General features: G+C 38.5%; 1 protein-coding gene across 6 annotated transcripts in view; it reads right to left on the bottom strand.

The window, feature by feature from the left end:
- The window catches only part of LRRC7 (leucine rich repeat containing 7), a 488,385-nt gene that overhangs the window by 304,059 nt on the left and 168,105 nt on the right, over window positions 1–16,221 (bottom strand). For all 6 annotated transcript variants that reach the window (XM_037024314.2, XM_037024309.2, XM_073234117.1 and 3 more), the window contains one exon: window positions 66–268. In XM_037024314.2, coding sequence (XP_036880209.1) covers window positions 66–268 — 203 coding nt within the window. The remainder of the gene's footprint in view (window positions 1–65; window positions 269–16,221) is intronic.

Genomic DNA, 16,221 nt, shown 5'->3' with positions numbered 1-16,221 from the left:
TGCCAAGTCTTTGGAAATGATAGAATACTCATTTACAGTGTATATTTTATGTTGTAAAAAGTTACCTTCGGTAGCTCTTCAATTTGATTGGCATCCAGATACAGTTCCTCTAAGGTCCGTTCAAAGTTGAAGACCTCCTTTGGCACCTGCTGAAGACTGCAGTGGGAGTAATCTAAAACTGAGATGATTTCCTCTTCTCCTCGGAAACATCGGCAAGGCACCAGACGGCCGATGATTTTCCGCTTGGTGGTCATCTCCAGGCACTGCACTGGAAACCACAGAGAACAAACAGCTCCTTACTTGGCTGCCTTTGGAGGGCATCAGCATGACACTTAAAGCTTAGAAATTTAATTTCGATATATATACAATTATATATGCTAAAGTTTATATAGGACATGCACATGTATTACACCATTTAATCCTTCAGCAGCCCTGCCAGGTGTGTGAAATAAGTTTTATTCTCATTTAACAAATAAAGAAATAGATTAAGAGGTGAAGAGACTTGCTATTATCACACAGCTTTGAAATGGCAGCATCAGGACAGAATACAATCCTGACTCAGTGCAATGCTATTACCATGCTTACGCTTGCCCCTGAAACATGGGTGAACGTTTTTTAAAACTGTGCACAAATTAGAGTGTGTTTGTGGTAGGTTAGATGAAAGGTGGATGGGGAAGGAGTGGGAGAGATGGAGGGGTATGGGAAGACTCCCAGGTTTTCAGAGTCACTAGGAGCCACAGCAACCACCCAGCTGTGAAGCCACAGAGCTGCCTCAAGGCAGGTGTACCCCTACCCACCTCTATGACCTATGGAGGAGTGAGGGATCTACTGTTCATGCTGTGCACTGCCTACTGCTGTGCACTCACCCTATTGTGTAGAACCATGAGGCCACCTCTTGATACCTGTTTGTGTTCCCACTCAAATGTTTTATTAGGAACGGAGATGAAAAAGAATTTCCAGGCCTGCACCTGAACCATGTGGCCAAGGTGTCCCTGTCCCCCAAGACTTAGGACTGCTTTCCTGTTCATTGACTCGGAATGTAGGCTCTTCTGGTCATTTTTTGTCCCTTCTCTCATTCCCACAATGTGTTGAGCTTTTCTGCTGGCCCAGCTTCTCTCACTTCTACTCCCTCTGAACTTGGGGAGTGTGCCTTACACCATGATCAACTTCATTCAGCCTCGTCCTGTTCACTGAATATTCCCTCCCCTTCAGTTTCAATGAAACTTGGTACATTGATAGCCTTACAAGGTGTAGCATGGTGATTGTCTCACACCTTAAACACTTCATGGTTGAAAGTAGAACTGTTATCTCCCTTGCTCTCTAAAAAATTACTCTTCTCTCATTATGTAAAATCCCTGCTCCATTGATGGGCTCATTAACAAGACATAACATCTTTCTACTCTTCCTGCTTCCATTCACTTTAGTTTTATTCTTCATGCCAGCTCTTGAACACTCCTCTTCATCTATTGATGACTTTGTTATCTGATTCATGGACTTCCTCTCAATCATAACTCCTTTGATTCCTGAGTTATGTTCCCTTGTAACGTAATAACACCTAATAACTTTAAACTTTGTAGAGTTTTTCCCACCCTAAATTTCCAACTAACTTGATTGTAGTTCTACTCCTTCATTTTTCAGTTACAGGTTTCTAGTATGCAATGTGATGGTTTACTTTCCTTCTAACAAATTCCCATACATTTCTAACCAAGTGAAAAAAAGTATATATAGCGCAATTTTGTTTTAAATTGTTAGTATTTATTTTACTATGATTCTATACCATTGCAATTCAATCACGTTTTATTACTTGTGCATCTTTATGTTTCTTTACAAATTGCTTAATTTGTTTTCTTTCCTTATTAATTCAACTTCCTGATTATCTCTTCTTGGTATACTAGAGCAGTGTAATCTTGTCATTTTACCCCTGGAATAATCCTGCCGGGGTATTGTATCTTTCTTCTCTTGTCTGAAATGATTGATTTTCTAGACCCAATATGTATTCATCTTTCTGGAATTTCCCTTCACTACCACTCTATGAATTTTGTATTTCTTTCTTGTGTTATATCTCCTATTTTCTAGACCTCCACATCTTTTTCTTTTTAGACTTACTAGAATATAACATCCAATGGTGGAATAAAACACCTAATAACTTTGTGAGAAAAGATTTATGGTAGGTACATTTTTGGAGATTTTTCAATGTCTGACATGGTTTCATTTCACTCACAAGAGATTGAAAATCTGACTGGCTATATACTTCTGGGTCAGAAATAATTTTCCTTTCATAAATTTGAAGGTGTTTTCACACTATCATTCTCTTGCTTTGAAGGTTATTGTCAGGAAATTCAGTGCCATTACTAGTCAAAATCCTGTTTTACACCCACCTTCCATTACACCGGAACATTTTAGAATTTTTATCTCTTCCTTAGTCTTTTGAAATTTCATGACTCAGCTTTACTGTGTTTTTTAGTCCATTGTGCTGGGGACTTGATGGGCCCTTTCACTTTGGAAGCACTTATTCTTCAATTCTGTTAAATTTTCTGTTATTTGATAATTTTTCCTCTTCATTATTTTTCTTTTCTCTTTTTCTGCAGTCCTAAGTAGGACCTAACTTCTCTTTTCTGCAACTCTGTAGGATCTACTGCCTAGATTTATCCTATAATTCAATTATTTTTTTCTCTTATAATTTTTGTCTGTTTTTTTATTCTATTTTCTCAATTTTATCTTCCAAGTCCACATACTGTATTATCTTCGATCTGATAGCATATTTTTACTGAACAAAAAGTATTTGTTCCTTCCTGAATGCTCCTTTTTCAGAGTATCTTATTTGTGTGTCGGGATGCTATATCATTTTTATTTCTCTCAGAAGATATTCACTATAGACTTTTTTGCCTTTTACCAATGTCCTTGTGTCAGTTCTGAATTCTATTTTCTATTTGATTATTATGATCTTTCTCTCTCATGACAGGGGTTTTCCACAGATACCTGGTGATCCTTGGCTGTCCTTCAACACTGAAGAAATAAGCTCCAAAAAGCTAATTGGAAGCTTTGTGTGCATGACAGGTTTTACTACAGGATGATCTGGCAGTCAGCCAAAGAACCGTCTGGTCTCCTGCCTGGGGCACAGCTATACACTTTTGTTGTGTAGAGCATTTCAATCAATTGTCCTGTTACCAGTACTAAGCCTCTTCAGTTTCTTGCCTGGTACCAGTTGTCTCCAAGATGCTAAGGAAGACTGTGGAATAAACCAATTTTCATATCCCTCTGTGGGTGTTTTATAATGTAGTTAGCAAAGTTCTTTGTATGTAGATGAATATAAACTACATCTTCCCCTGTCTTCTCAAAATTTCTGGCAATTTCTTATTTCCTGATGTTTTCTCTTCTACTTTCTCTGTCCATGAGAATATATGCATTTAAAACTCCTTTTAGTCTAATGGAATCTTGGTTGTAAGAATAAATGAATAAGGAAGGTGGGAGATTAACTTCCAGGTTTAGAGGAGTTTTTCTTTAATCCCCTCCATACTTGTAATCCCTTCTTGCTTGATTTGTGAGGAGCCTGGGGCAGAAAACTACATCCTTCTTTCGGCTACACTCTTTTCCTTCGACTTCCCCTGACATCACACTCTTCTGACATATCCTTCCACTTCAGTTCCTCCACTTCAATCTTTTGAAAAGGTGTTAGCTTCTTCACAAACACTGAGATGTATGATACTAGAGTCCCCCTGCCCTCTCCGGCTCGTTGCCCTTCTGACTGTGCACTCCCTTCATAATCTCCTTCACCTTTGCCAGCTCTTACTTCATTTAACGTTGCTGAGTGGAGGAAGTGGATGGCCACAACACTTTTTTTTTCTTATCTTTACTCAGATTTATTTCCCTCATCACTTCCATTTTATGTTTTATGGGCCTCTCAAGCATAATGTGCCCAAAATTGATGTTATGCTCTTGAAAGTTCTGGGGCCCGTTGTCATGGTCAAGAGACTGGAATCTGGAGCTAACTCCCTGGCTGTGACTTGAGGCGCACATTACTTTACCTCTACTGGTCTAGTCGCCTGTAAAATAACAGAGTTACAAAGCACTTAGAACCGTGTCTTCAAGTTTTAAACATTTGCTAAGAGTGAGCAATTATTCTTCTGTTCAAGCCTCCTCCTCCTCCAGTGTTCTCAATCTCAGTGAACAGCAATACCATTGCCCTAGTTTCTCAAGATAGAAACCCTGGCATTGTCCTTGACTCCTTTAGCTGCCCCGCTCTGCACATCTAACAATGACCGAGTCATACCATTAAACAGCCTGAACATTTCCTCAGCCCAGCCTATTTTTCTTCAAGTGCCCAGCAGCCTAGCTAAAACTATTATCTCGTGCATGTATACTCATCTCTCTTTCTATTGTTCTCCCTCCACTGTGCAGCTGGAATGGCCTTTTTAAAACACAGATGTAGTCATGTCACCCTCTTGCTGCAAATACTACAAGGATGCCTCTCTGCCCACTAAACAAAGTCCAGAATTTTTAGTATGGTCTGCCAAGTATGATCTGGCCTGTGGTCTGACTCCTGCTTCCTACATTCACACCTACCCCCATGCGCCCTGGCCAGTTGCCACTTTCCTCACTGCGTTCTGTGATTTTTTCATTCATGTTTTCTTTTGCATTTCTAAGACTACATGATCCTTCTTTCACTAGGGCCTTCAAAAATAGGGCTATTTTCACATAGGGCACATTTATTTGCCTTTTAAAAGAATTTAGATTAAGAAGAGAAAATAACCTGGCCCTATTCATTAAAGCATTTATGTTCCAACTATAGGCTGCATTTCTGTTTGATCATACTTTAATTACTTATTCACTATTAATTTTGATCACTAGATTGAAAACTTTGTGAGGACAGGGACCATTTCCAACCTGTTCGACAATGTATATTTCTAGTAATGTCTCTTATGTGGTTCAGTACATACTTTAAAAATATTAACGGTATTTGCAAACAACTATAGGAGCTGAAGACTTCTATTGGTACAGTTCTCGCAAAAATTCAAACCAATTTACAATCTATCATCTTGACTTTTGAATGAGAAATAGGCATTCATATGTTATTTTCCATATTTTAATAATAAACTAAGGTTTAGTGAGTCTGTGATGTGCATAAAGTCACATACATACTAATTAGTAGACCTGAGATTGGACTTCATATCTCCTTATCCCAAAGCCATTGACTCTTTTCAATTAGCTAACTATTACATTAACAGAAATGTATATAGATCAGTATATCAGAATTTATAAGAACACAAATTTATTACACACACATTTGGCAGTGATGTATTCATAAAATATTTCATAGGTGCATGTCATGTTAGTCTGATATGACTAGTACCTAGTAATAAGTTTTAAGGAATTTTTTGAATGTCAAAAGGATAGAAATGTAATAAGGTAGAATGAAGAAAGTGTTTCAGAATTGAATAGAGCACAGAACCGAGGAAAGCACATATACATTACAATACATAAATGATATGGATAGATAGAAGTGTATTGGCTTTTTTCTGAAACATGACCATTACCCAGTATACATACCACAAGGGCATGTAGATTTACATCCAGTGTTTGGACTTTTGACTCAGAAGCAATCTGATTTCCTGTGTTACCACATATCCTTAGTACACATTCAAAAGAGGAATTCTTAGATTTTTAGTTTCACAAAAGGATTTAAAGGCAAGAGAAAAATAATAGGTATTCATCTCTTTCTGTTAAGGCCCTTCCAGTAAATTCCTTAAAATCAAAGATTAAAGTAGCCTTTTCTTGGATTCTCACAGCACTGCATGGATTCTCTTCTCTTTTGAATTCATATATCTGCATGTGTGTGTGTGTGTGTGTGTGTGTGTGTGTGTGTGTGTGTGTGTTTATATAGTCTAAATTGATTAGCTAAAGGGTTTTTTTTCTTTTTTTACAACCATAGTGTGCAATTGCCTCTCTTTCAACTTTCCCAAATACATATAAACAGCAGGGCTTGCTAACATGGCCTAACCTAGGCAAAGTAGTGACTAATCTTAACATATTCTTCAAATATTTCTCTATTGATTAAGTTGAAAGAGAACTGCAACCACTTGAGAATTATATTTGCAGTGGTTGGCTCAAGCAGCAAGAACATATGAATCAAAACACCCAACTTTCAATAACTGTGCATTCCCTAGGATTTTAGACCCCTGTCCATCTACTTTATCCTTGCCTCCTAGCCCATACCAGGAAAGACATAGGGACAAAGGAAAGGTCAATCTTCCCAAGATTTCTTGTGATAAATACTCTGAATGCACTCATTATTTGACACGGTCTTACTTTTTTTCAAGTGACAAATTTTTCTTATTTATTCACTGAGAAACCTTTGGCTTCACTAAGTATGCCACCAGGATATGGAATCCTGCCAAGCTCTCTCCATGTCCTACTTCAAGAAACAGCTTTTAAAACCACTTCCTAAATTCAAGTATGTCTCTGAAATCCCCTTATCATGACAACACACTTGGTGATTCTAGGACTTTCCAAGTGGAGCATATGAGGTTTGTTTGCTTACTGTTGAAATGGTTGTATTTCAAAAACACTCAGATTTCATGGGTTTGTTTTCACTTTACCATTATAATACCAGAAGGCATGTGGTTGTTATACATGATTTGATTTGCTATCAATACAAGGAAACCAGTTAGTCTTCATGAAGATCAATGGACTGTTATTGGGACAAACCCCCTTGTGTTCTTTAATGTTAATATGATAACATCAGTGATCAAAATAAGAAATCGAGAAGCAAAGCATGGTGCTGGGTACCAAGAAGGAGTTTTTAAATATTTCTAGGTTCTGCTTTTAGATGGGCTACTTCTTTTAAGAACAATGCTTCCAGGTATTTTCATATAATAACTTCAAAGTGATTTCAAAGCATTCTTAGTATGATTCCTAATATAAAGCATCATCCCTGATTTAATTTCTAACTCCTTAATGAGCTACCTATTGTTAAATAAAACTCAACTTGTGTAAAGCAGAACTTGGAAATATTTACTGAGTTCCTAATCTGTGCCAGACAGTGTGTCTTTCCTTCTTGACTCCTTATTTTGACTGGTTGTGTTTTATCTTAATTCTGTACCTTGGAATCATCTGTTTCTGCTCTTTCTTTCTTTCCTTCTCTATTAAACATTTTACATCTTCCCCTTCCTTTCTTTACCATTCACACAATCAAGTTCAGAACCTTACTGTCTCCTAAAAGTACTGCAAAAATAATACTGTATGAAAGTATATTACCACCAGACTTATTTCCTTTCCAATCATTTTTTCAACAAATGTTTATTAAATATCTACTATGTGTTAGGTACTGGATTATATACACTGGGAAACACCAGTGAGTAAAAGAGCCCTGTTCCCTGCTCTAACAAAGATACTGGATAGTGAGGGCAATGAATATTGAATAAAATGTTATGAATGAATCTGTAATTATACATTATGAAAATTGCCAAAAAAGAAAATATTAAAATTGTATCCATTTCTACCATTTGACTAAGGAATTCCACTCCTAGGAATTTACCCTAAGAACACAGCAATCAAGTTTGAAAAAGACAGATGCACCCCTATGTTTATCGCAGCACTATTTATAATAGCCAAGAATTGAAAGCAACCTAAGTGTCCATCAGTAGATGAATGGATAAAGAAGATGTGGTATACAAAATGGAGTATTACTTAGCCATAAGAAGAAAACAAATCCTACCATTTGCAACCACATGGATGGAGCTAGAGGGTATTATGCTCAGTGAAATAAGCCAGGCAGAGAAAGACAAGTACCAAATGATTTCACTCATCTGTGGAGTATAAGAACAAAGGAAAAACTGAAGGAATAAAACAGCAGCAGAATCACAAAACCCAAGAATGGACTAAAAGGTACCAAAAGGGAAAGGGACTGGGGAGGATGGGTGGGTAGGGAGGGATAAGGGGGGAGAGAAGAATGGGGGTATTAAGATTAGCATGCATAATGGAGGGCTGTACAACACAGAGAAGACAAGTAGTGATTCTACAACATTTTGCTATGCTGATGGACAGTGACTGTAAGGTGGTTTATAGGGGGGACTTGGTATAGGGGAGAGCCTAGTAAACATAATTCTCCATGTAATTGTAGATTAATGATAACAGAAAAAAAAAGAAAGAAAAGGGGGATTACTCCCTCATAGGATAAAACTAACTGTAAATCAACGATTAATGCATGCTTTAAATATCCTTAATTTTGATCATTTAAAGGGTGTCAGATGATCAGCTATGGAAGTACATTTTTGTGATATTATTCCTTTCTCTTAAAAAAAAAGAAAGGGAGCCAAGATGGCGGAGTGAGTAGAGCAGTGGAAATCTCCCAAAAACACATATATCTATGAAAATACAACAAAGACAACTCTTCCTAAAATAGAGACCAGAGGACACAGGACAACATCCAGACCACATCCACACCTGCGAGAACCCAGAGCCTCACGAAGGGGGTAAGATACAAGCCCCAGCCCCGTGGGACCCGAGCGCCCCTCCACCCAACTCCCGGCGGGAGGAGAGGAGTCAGAGCAGGGAGGGAGAGGGAGCCAAGGAATGCTGAACACCCAGCCTCAGCCACCCACACCAGAGCTCAGGCACAGTGCATGCATGGGGTCCTGGATACTAGGGAAACAGGGCAGCAGAACTGGTGAACGGATGCCTGAGGCCGATGCTGGAGAACAAAGAAATGGGAGCGGCCATTTATTTTTGGCGAGTGCTTTTTGGAAGTCTTAAAGGGACAAAGACCCCAATACTAGGGAAACAGGGCAGCAAGACCGGTGAGCGGGTGCCTGAGGCCGGCGCCTGAGGACAAAGATACTCGTGCGTTTTTCTTTTTTTTTTTAAATTATTTATTTAATTAATGAATTTATTTTTTGTTGTTGTTGTTGTTTTGGTTTGCTGAGTGCTTTTTGGAAGTCTTAAAGGGGTAGGGCGGGACACTTACTCCAGAGGCAGGGAATCTGGGGATCTCTGGGCACTCTAACTCCCTGGACAGCAGGGAGCACAGAGGCCCCTTATGGAGATAAATAGCCTCCTGGCTGCTTCCCCTCCAAAGGGGCTCCAACATTTTGGAGCAGTAGCCCGAGCCAGGCCACGCCCAAAGCTACAGTGGAGATAAACTCCATAACAGCCGGGCAGGAAGCAGAAGCCCTGTCTGCAGACAGCTGCCCAGCACAAGCCACTAGAGGTCGCTATTCTCCAAGGAGAGGAAGGCCACAAACCAACAAGAAGGAAAAGCTCTTCCAGCTGTCACTCGTACCAGCTCTGCAAACTACCTCTATCACCATGAAAAGGCAAAACTACAGGCAGACAAAGATCACAGAGTCAACACCTGAGAAGAAGACAGACCTAACCAGTCTTCCTGAAAAAGAATTCAAAATAAAAATCATGAACATGCTGATGGAGATGCAGAGAAAAATGCAAGAGCAATGGGATGAAGTCTGGAGGGAGATCACAGATGCCAGGAAGGAGATTACAGAAGTGAAACAAAACCTGGAAGGATTTATAAGCAGAATGGATAAGATGCAAGAGGCAATTGAAGGAATAGAAACCAGAGAACAGGAACGTATAGAAGCTGACATAGAGAGAGATAAAAGGATCTCCAGGAATGAAACAATACTAAGAGAACTGTGTGACCAATCCAAAAGGAACAATATCCGTATTATAGGGGTACCAGAAGAAGAAGAGAGAGGAAAAGGGATAGAAAGTGTCTTAGAAGAAAAAATTGCTGAAAACTTCCCCAAACTGGGGGAGGAAATAATTGAACAGACCACAGAAATATACAGAACTCCCAACAGAAAGGACCCAAGGAGGACAACACCAAGACACATAATAATTAAAATGGCAAGGATCAAGGACAAGGAAAGAGTTTTAAAGGAAGCTAGAGAGAAAAAGGTCACCTATAAAGGAAAACCCATCAGACTATCATCAGACTTCTCGACAGAAACCCTACAGGCCAGAAGAGACTGGCGTGATATATTTAATACAGTGAAACAGAAGGGCCTTGAACCAAGGATACTGTATCCGGCACGACTATCATTTAAATATGATGGCGGGATTAAACAATTCCCAGACAAGCAAAAGCTGAGGGAATTTGCCTCCCACAAACCACATCTACAGGGCATCTTACAGGGACTGCTCTAGATGGGAGCACTTCTAAAAGAGCACAGAACAAAACACACAACATATGAAGAAAGGAGGAAGAGAAATAAGAAGGGAGAGAAGAAAAGAATCTCCACACACTGTATATAACATCTCAATAAGTGAGCTAAGTTAGGCAGTAAGATACTAAAGAGGCTAACCTCTAACCTTTGGTAACCACGAATCTAAAGCCTGCAATGGCAATAAGTACATATCTCTCAATAGTCACCCTAAATGTAAAAGGACTGAATGCACCAATCAAAAGACACAGAGTAAGAGAATGGATAAAAAAGCAAGACCCATCTGTATGCTGCTTACAAGAAACTCACCTCAACCCCAAAGACATGCACAGACTAAAAGTCAAGGGATGGAAAAACATATTTCAGGCAAACAACAGTGAGAAGAAAGCAGGGGTTGCAGTACTAATATCAGACAAAATAGACTTCAAAACAAAGAAAGTAACAAGAGATAAAGAAGGACACTACATAATGATAAAGGGCTCAGTCCAACGAGAGGACATAACCATTCTAAATATATATGCACCCAACACAGGAGGACCAGCATATGTGAAACAAATACTAACAGAACTAAAGGGGGAAATAGACTGCAATGCATTCATTTTAGGAGACTTCAACACACCATTCACCCCAAAGGATAGATCCACCGGGCAGAAAACAAGTAAGTACACAGAGGCACTGAACAACACACTAGAACAGATGGACCTAATAGACATCTATAGAACTCTACATCCAATAGCAACAGGATATACATTCTTCTCAAGTGCACATGGAACCTTCTCCAGAATAGACCACATACTAGCCCACAAAAAGAGCCTCAGTAAATTCCAACATATTGAAATTCTACCAACCAATTTTTCAGACCACAAAGGTAAAAAACTAGAAATAAATTCTACAAAGAAAACAAAAAGGCTCACAAACACATAGAGGCTTAACAAGATGCTTCTAAATAATCAATGGATCAATGAACAAATCAAAATAGAGATCAAGGAATATATAGAAACAAATGACAACAACAACACAAAGTGCCAACTTCTGTGGGATGCAGCGAAAGCTGTCTTAAGAGGAAAGTATATAGGGATCCAGGCACACTTGAAGAAGGAAGAACAATCCCAAATGAATAGTCTAACATAACAATTATTGAAACTGGAAAAAGAAGAACAATTGAGGCCTAAAGTCAGCAGAAGGAGGGACATAATAAAGATCAGAGAAGAAATAAACAAAATTGAGAAGAATAAAACAACAGCAAAAATCAACGAAACCAAGAGCTGGTTCTTTGAGAAAATAAACAAAATAGATAAGCTTCTAGCCAAACCTATTAAGTGAAAAAGAGAATCAACACAAATCAACAGAATCAGAAATGAGAATGGAAAAATCACGACAGACTCCACAGAAATACAAAGAATTATTAAAGACTACTATGAAAACCTATATACCAACAAGCTGGAAAACCTAGAAGAAATGGACAACTTCCTAGGAAAATACAACCTCCCAAGACTGACCAAGGAAGAAACACAAAAGTTAAACAAAGCAATTACGAGCAAAGAAATTGAAATGGTAATCAAAAAACTACCCAAGAACAAAACCCCCAGGCAGGACGGATTTACCTTGGAATTTATCAGACAGACAGAGAAGACATAATACCCATTCTCCTTGATGTTTTCCAAAAAATAGAAGAGGAGGGAATACTCCCAAACTCATTCTATGAAGCCAACATCACCCTAATACCAAAACCAGGCAAAGACCCCACCAAAAAAGAAAATTACAGACCAATATCCCTGATGAATGTAGATGCAAAAATACTCAATAAAATGTTAGCAAACTGAATATATCAAAAGGATCATACACCATGACCAAGTTGGATTCATCCCAGGGATGCAAGGATGGTACAACATTCAAAAATCGATCAATACCATCCACCACATCAGCAAAAAGAAAGACAAAAACCACATGATCATCTCCATAGATGCTGAAAAAGCATTTGACAAAATTCAACATCCATTCATGATAAAAACTCTCAGCAAAATGGGTATAGAGGGCAAGTACCTCAACATAATAAAGGCCATATATGATAAACCCACAGCCAACATTATACTGAACAGTGAGAAGCTGAAAGCTTTTCCTCTGAGATCGGGAACTAGACAGGGATGCCCATTCTCCACACTGTTATTTAACATAGTACTGGATGTCCTAGCCATGGCAATCAGACAAAACAAAGAAATACAAGGAATCCAGATTGGTAAAGAAGAAGTTAAACTGTCACTATTTGCAGATGATGTGATATTGTACATAAGAAACCCTAAAGACTCCACTCCAAAACTGCTAGAACTAATATCGGAATACAGCAAAGTTGCAGGATACAAAATTAACACACAGAAATCTGTAGCTTTCCTATACACTAACAATGAACCAATAGAAAGAGAAATCAGGAAAACAATTCCATTCATAATTGCATCAAAAAGAATAAAATACCTAGGAATAAACCTAACCAAAGAAGTGAAAGACCTATACCCTGAAAACTACAAGTCACTCTTAAGAGAAATTAAAGGGGACACTAACAAATGGAAACTCATTCCATGCTCATGGCTAGGAGGAATTAATATCGTCAAAATGGCCATTCCGCCCAAAGCTATATACAGATTTGATGCAATCCCTATCAAATTACCAGCAACATTCTTCAATGAACTGGAACAAATAATTCAAAAATTCACATGGAAACACCAAAGACCCCGAATAAATACCAAATACCCCGAATAGCCAAAGCAATCCTGAGAAAGAAGAATAAAGTAGGGGGATCTCACGCCCCAACTTCAAGCTGTACTACAAAGCCATAGTAATCAAGACAATTTGGTACTGGCACAAGAACAGAGCCACAGACCAGTGGAACAGATTAGAGACTCCAGAAATTAACCCAAACATATATGGTCAATTAATATATGATAAAGGAGCCATGGACATACAATGGCGAAATGACAGTCTCTTCAACAGATGGTGCTGGCAAAACTGGACAGCTATATGTAGGAGAATGAAACTGGATCATTGTCTAACTCCATATACAAAAGTAAACTCAAAATGGATCAAAGACCTGAATGTAAGTCATGAAACCATTAAACTCTTGGAAAAAAACATAGGCAAAAACCTCTTAGACATAAACATGAGTGACCTCTTCTTGAACATATCTCCCTGGGCAAGGAAAACAACAGCAAAAATGAACAAGTGGCACTATATTAAGCTGAAAAGCTTCTGTATAGCAAAAGATACCATCAATAGAACAAAAAGGAACCCTACAGTATGGGAGAATATTTTGTAAATGACAGATCCGACAAAGGGTTGACATCCAAAATATATAAAGAGCTCACATGCCTCAACAAACAAAAAACAAATAATCCAATTAAAAAATGGGCAGAGGAACTGAACAGACAGTTCTCTAAAAAAGAAATACAGATGGCCAAGAGACACATGAAAAGATGCTCCACATCGCTAATTATCAGAGAAATGCAAATTAAAACTACAATGAGTTATCACCTCACACCAGTAAGGATGGCTGCCATCCAAAAGACAAACAATAACAAATGTTGGCGAGGCTGTGGAGAAAGGGGAACCCTCCTACACTGCTGGTGGGAATGTAAATTAGTTCAACCATTGTGGAAAGCAGTATGGAGGTACATCAAAATGCTCAAAACAGACTTACCATTTGACCCAGGAATTCCACTCCTAGGAATTTACCCTAAGAACGCAGCAATCATGTTTGAGAAAGACAGATGCACCCCTATGTTTATTGCACCACTATTTATAATAGCCAAGAATTGGAAGCAACCTAAATGTCAGTCAGTAGATGAATGGATAAAGAAGATGTGGTACATATACACAATGGAATACTACTCAGCCATAAGAAGAGGGCAAATCCTACCATTTGCAGCAACTTGGATGGAGCTGGAGGGTATTATGCACAGTGAAATAAGCCAAGCAGAGAAAGAGAAATACCAAATGATTTCACTCATCTGTGGAGTATAAGAACAAAGGAAAAACTAAGAAACAAAACAGCAGCGGAATCACAGAACCCAAGAATGGACTAACAGGTACCAAAGGGAAAGGCACTGGGGAGGATGGGTGGGTAGGGAGGGATAAGGGGGTGGGAAGAAAAGGGGGGTAATGAAGATTAGCATGCATGGGGGTGGAGGGAGAAAGGGGAGGGCTGTACAACACAGAGAAGACAAGTAGTGATTCTACAACATTTTGCTATGCTGATGGACAGTGACTGTAAAGTGGTTTATAGGGGAGACGTGGTATAGGGGAGAGCCTTGTAAACATGATATTCTTTATGTAAGTATAGATTAATGATAACAAAAAAAAAAAGAAAGAAAAGGGGGATTACTCCCTGATAGGATAAAAATAGCTGTAAATCAACAATTAATGCATGCTTTAAATATCCTTAATTTTGATCACTTGAATGGTGTCAGATGATCGGCTATGGAGGTACATTTTTCTGATAATATTCCTTTCTCTTAAAAAAAAAAAAAGCAGTTCCTGTGTAGTGACCTCCAATGAGTTCTACGCAATGGTATAAAGGGCATATCAAAGTGTGGGCAAAGGGTCTGTTTGTGTTTATACAGAGGATCAAAGCCTAATTTGGCTACCCAGAAAATGAACTGAGGTACGATATGAAGAACTTCCAACATCAGCACACTCTGGAAGAGTCATACCAGAAGATGATCATCAAAAAACCTCAACAAAGATCCAGGTGATGATACAGTTGTAGCTGCATTCATCCCACCGGTTCCTGGACTTCTCATTGGAATGAAGAAGGAGATATCTAAGCTGGCCTGTTCATACAGTAAAACAACAAATTTGACTGGATCTCAACCAAGAATTAGGAGAAGTGCAAGTTGTAGTGCTCCAAAATCTTACAACTACAGACTATCTACTGTTAAAAGAACATATGGGATGTGAACAGTCCCCAGGAATGGGTTGTTTTAATTTGTCTGATTTCTCTCAGACTGTTCAAGTTAATTTGGACAATATCCACCATATCATTGATAAGTTTTCACAAATGCCAAGGGGGCCTAACTGGTTTTCTTGGTTTCACTGGAGATGGCTGGTAATTATAGGTCTTCTTTGGTTATGTAACTGTATTCCTATTATGTTAATGTGTGTACACAATTTAATTAGTAGTTTAAAACCTATACATGCTGAAGTTACTCTACAAGAAGATATGTCAAAGAAATAATCAGTCTTCCCATGTTATTTTTCGTCTGCTACTCCTATAGCTTTTCTTCTTCCTTCCTAATTACAACCCTTAAAGAGAATTTGTGCCTCATATTGAATTTACCGAGTATCATAATTCTTCCAAGTGGTAAAGATACCTCCAGACAAATGCTGGGCATAAAACTCACAGGGCATAAATCTGCAAAGAAGTAAAAAGCTAACCTTTTCAAACAATATGGCTTCTCTCTCACTTACCAACTTTACATTTCCCTGTATGGCCCTGGAAGATGACTGGTTAGCCAGAGACAGGTAAGATTCCTCAAGGGAGGAACAACCTAAGACAGGCACAGTCGCAGGGGGGCCATCAGGTGAGAAATTGAGGATCAACAGAGGTGAAGCTTAGAACCTCATCCCCCCTGTTTTGAGAGAAATCTTCTGCATCCGTGGATGTTTTGTTGCCTTTGTCTAGCTTGGATTAATACTTAGTCTACAGGCACACACCTGATCATCTACATTTGCTCTCTTAGAGCACTAAACTATGTTTTCTACCTTTATCTTGCATCTACCTACCACTTCAGCATTTTATTAAAAATAAAAATAATAATAATAATAATAATAAGGGAGAAATGTGGGATTCATATATAAATCAAGTATAAAAATCAAACAAATATTCATATTTGACCTGATTGTTTATAGTTCATAATGTGTGATCAAAACCAAAAGTTTCTGTGATGACTGCCCTTGTACTGTTCACCATGTAAGAACTTATTCACTATGTAAGAATTTGTTCACCATGTAAGAACTTGTTCGTTATGCTTCAGAAGATCAGAGACTGATGAGA

Source organism: Manis javanica, chromosome 4 (assembly GCF_040802235.1).
Source record: "Manis javanica isolate MJ-LG chromosome 4, MJ_LKY, whole genome shotgun sequence".
NCBI lineage: Eukaryota > Metazoa > Chordata > Mammalia > Pholidota > Manidae > Manis > Manis javanica.
This window is presented reverse-complemented; position numbering and strand designations above follow the sequence as displayed.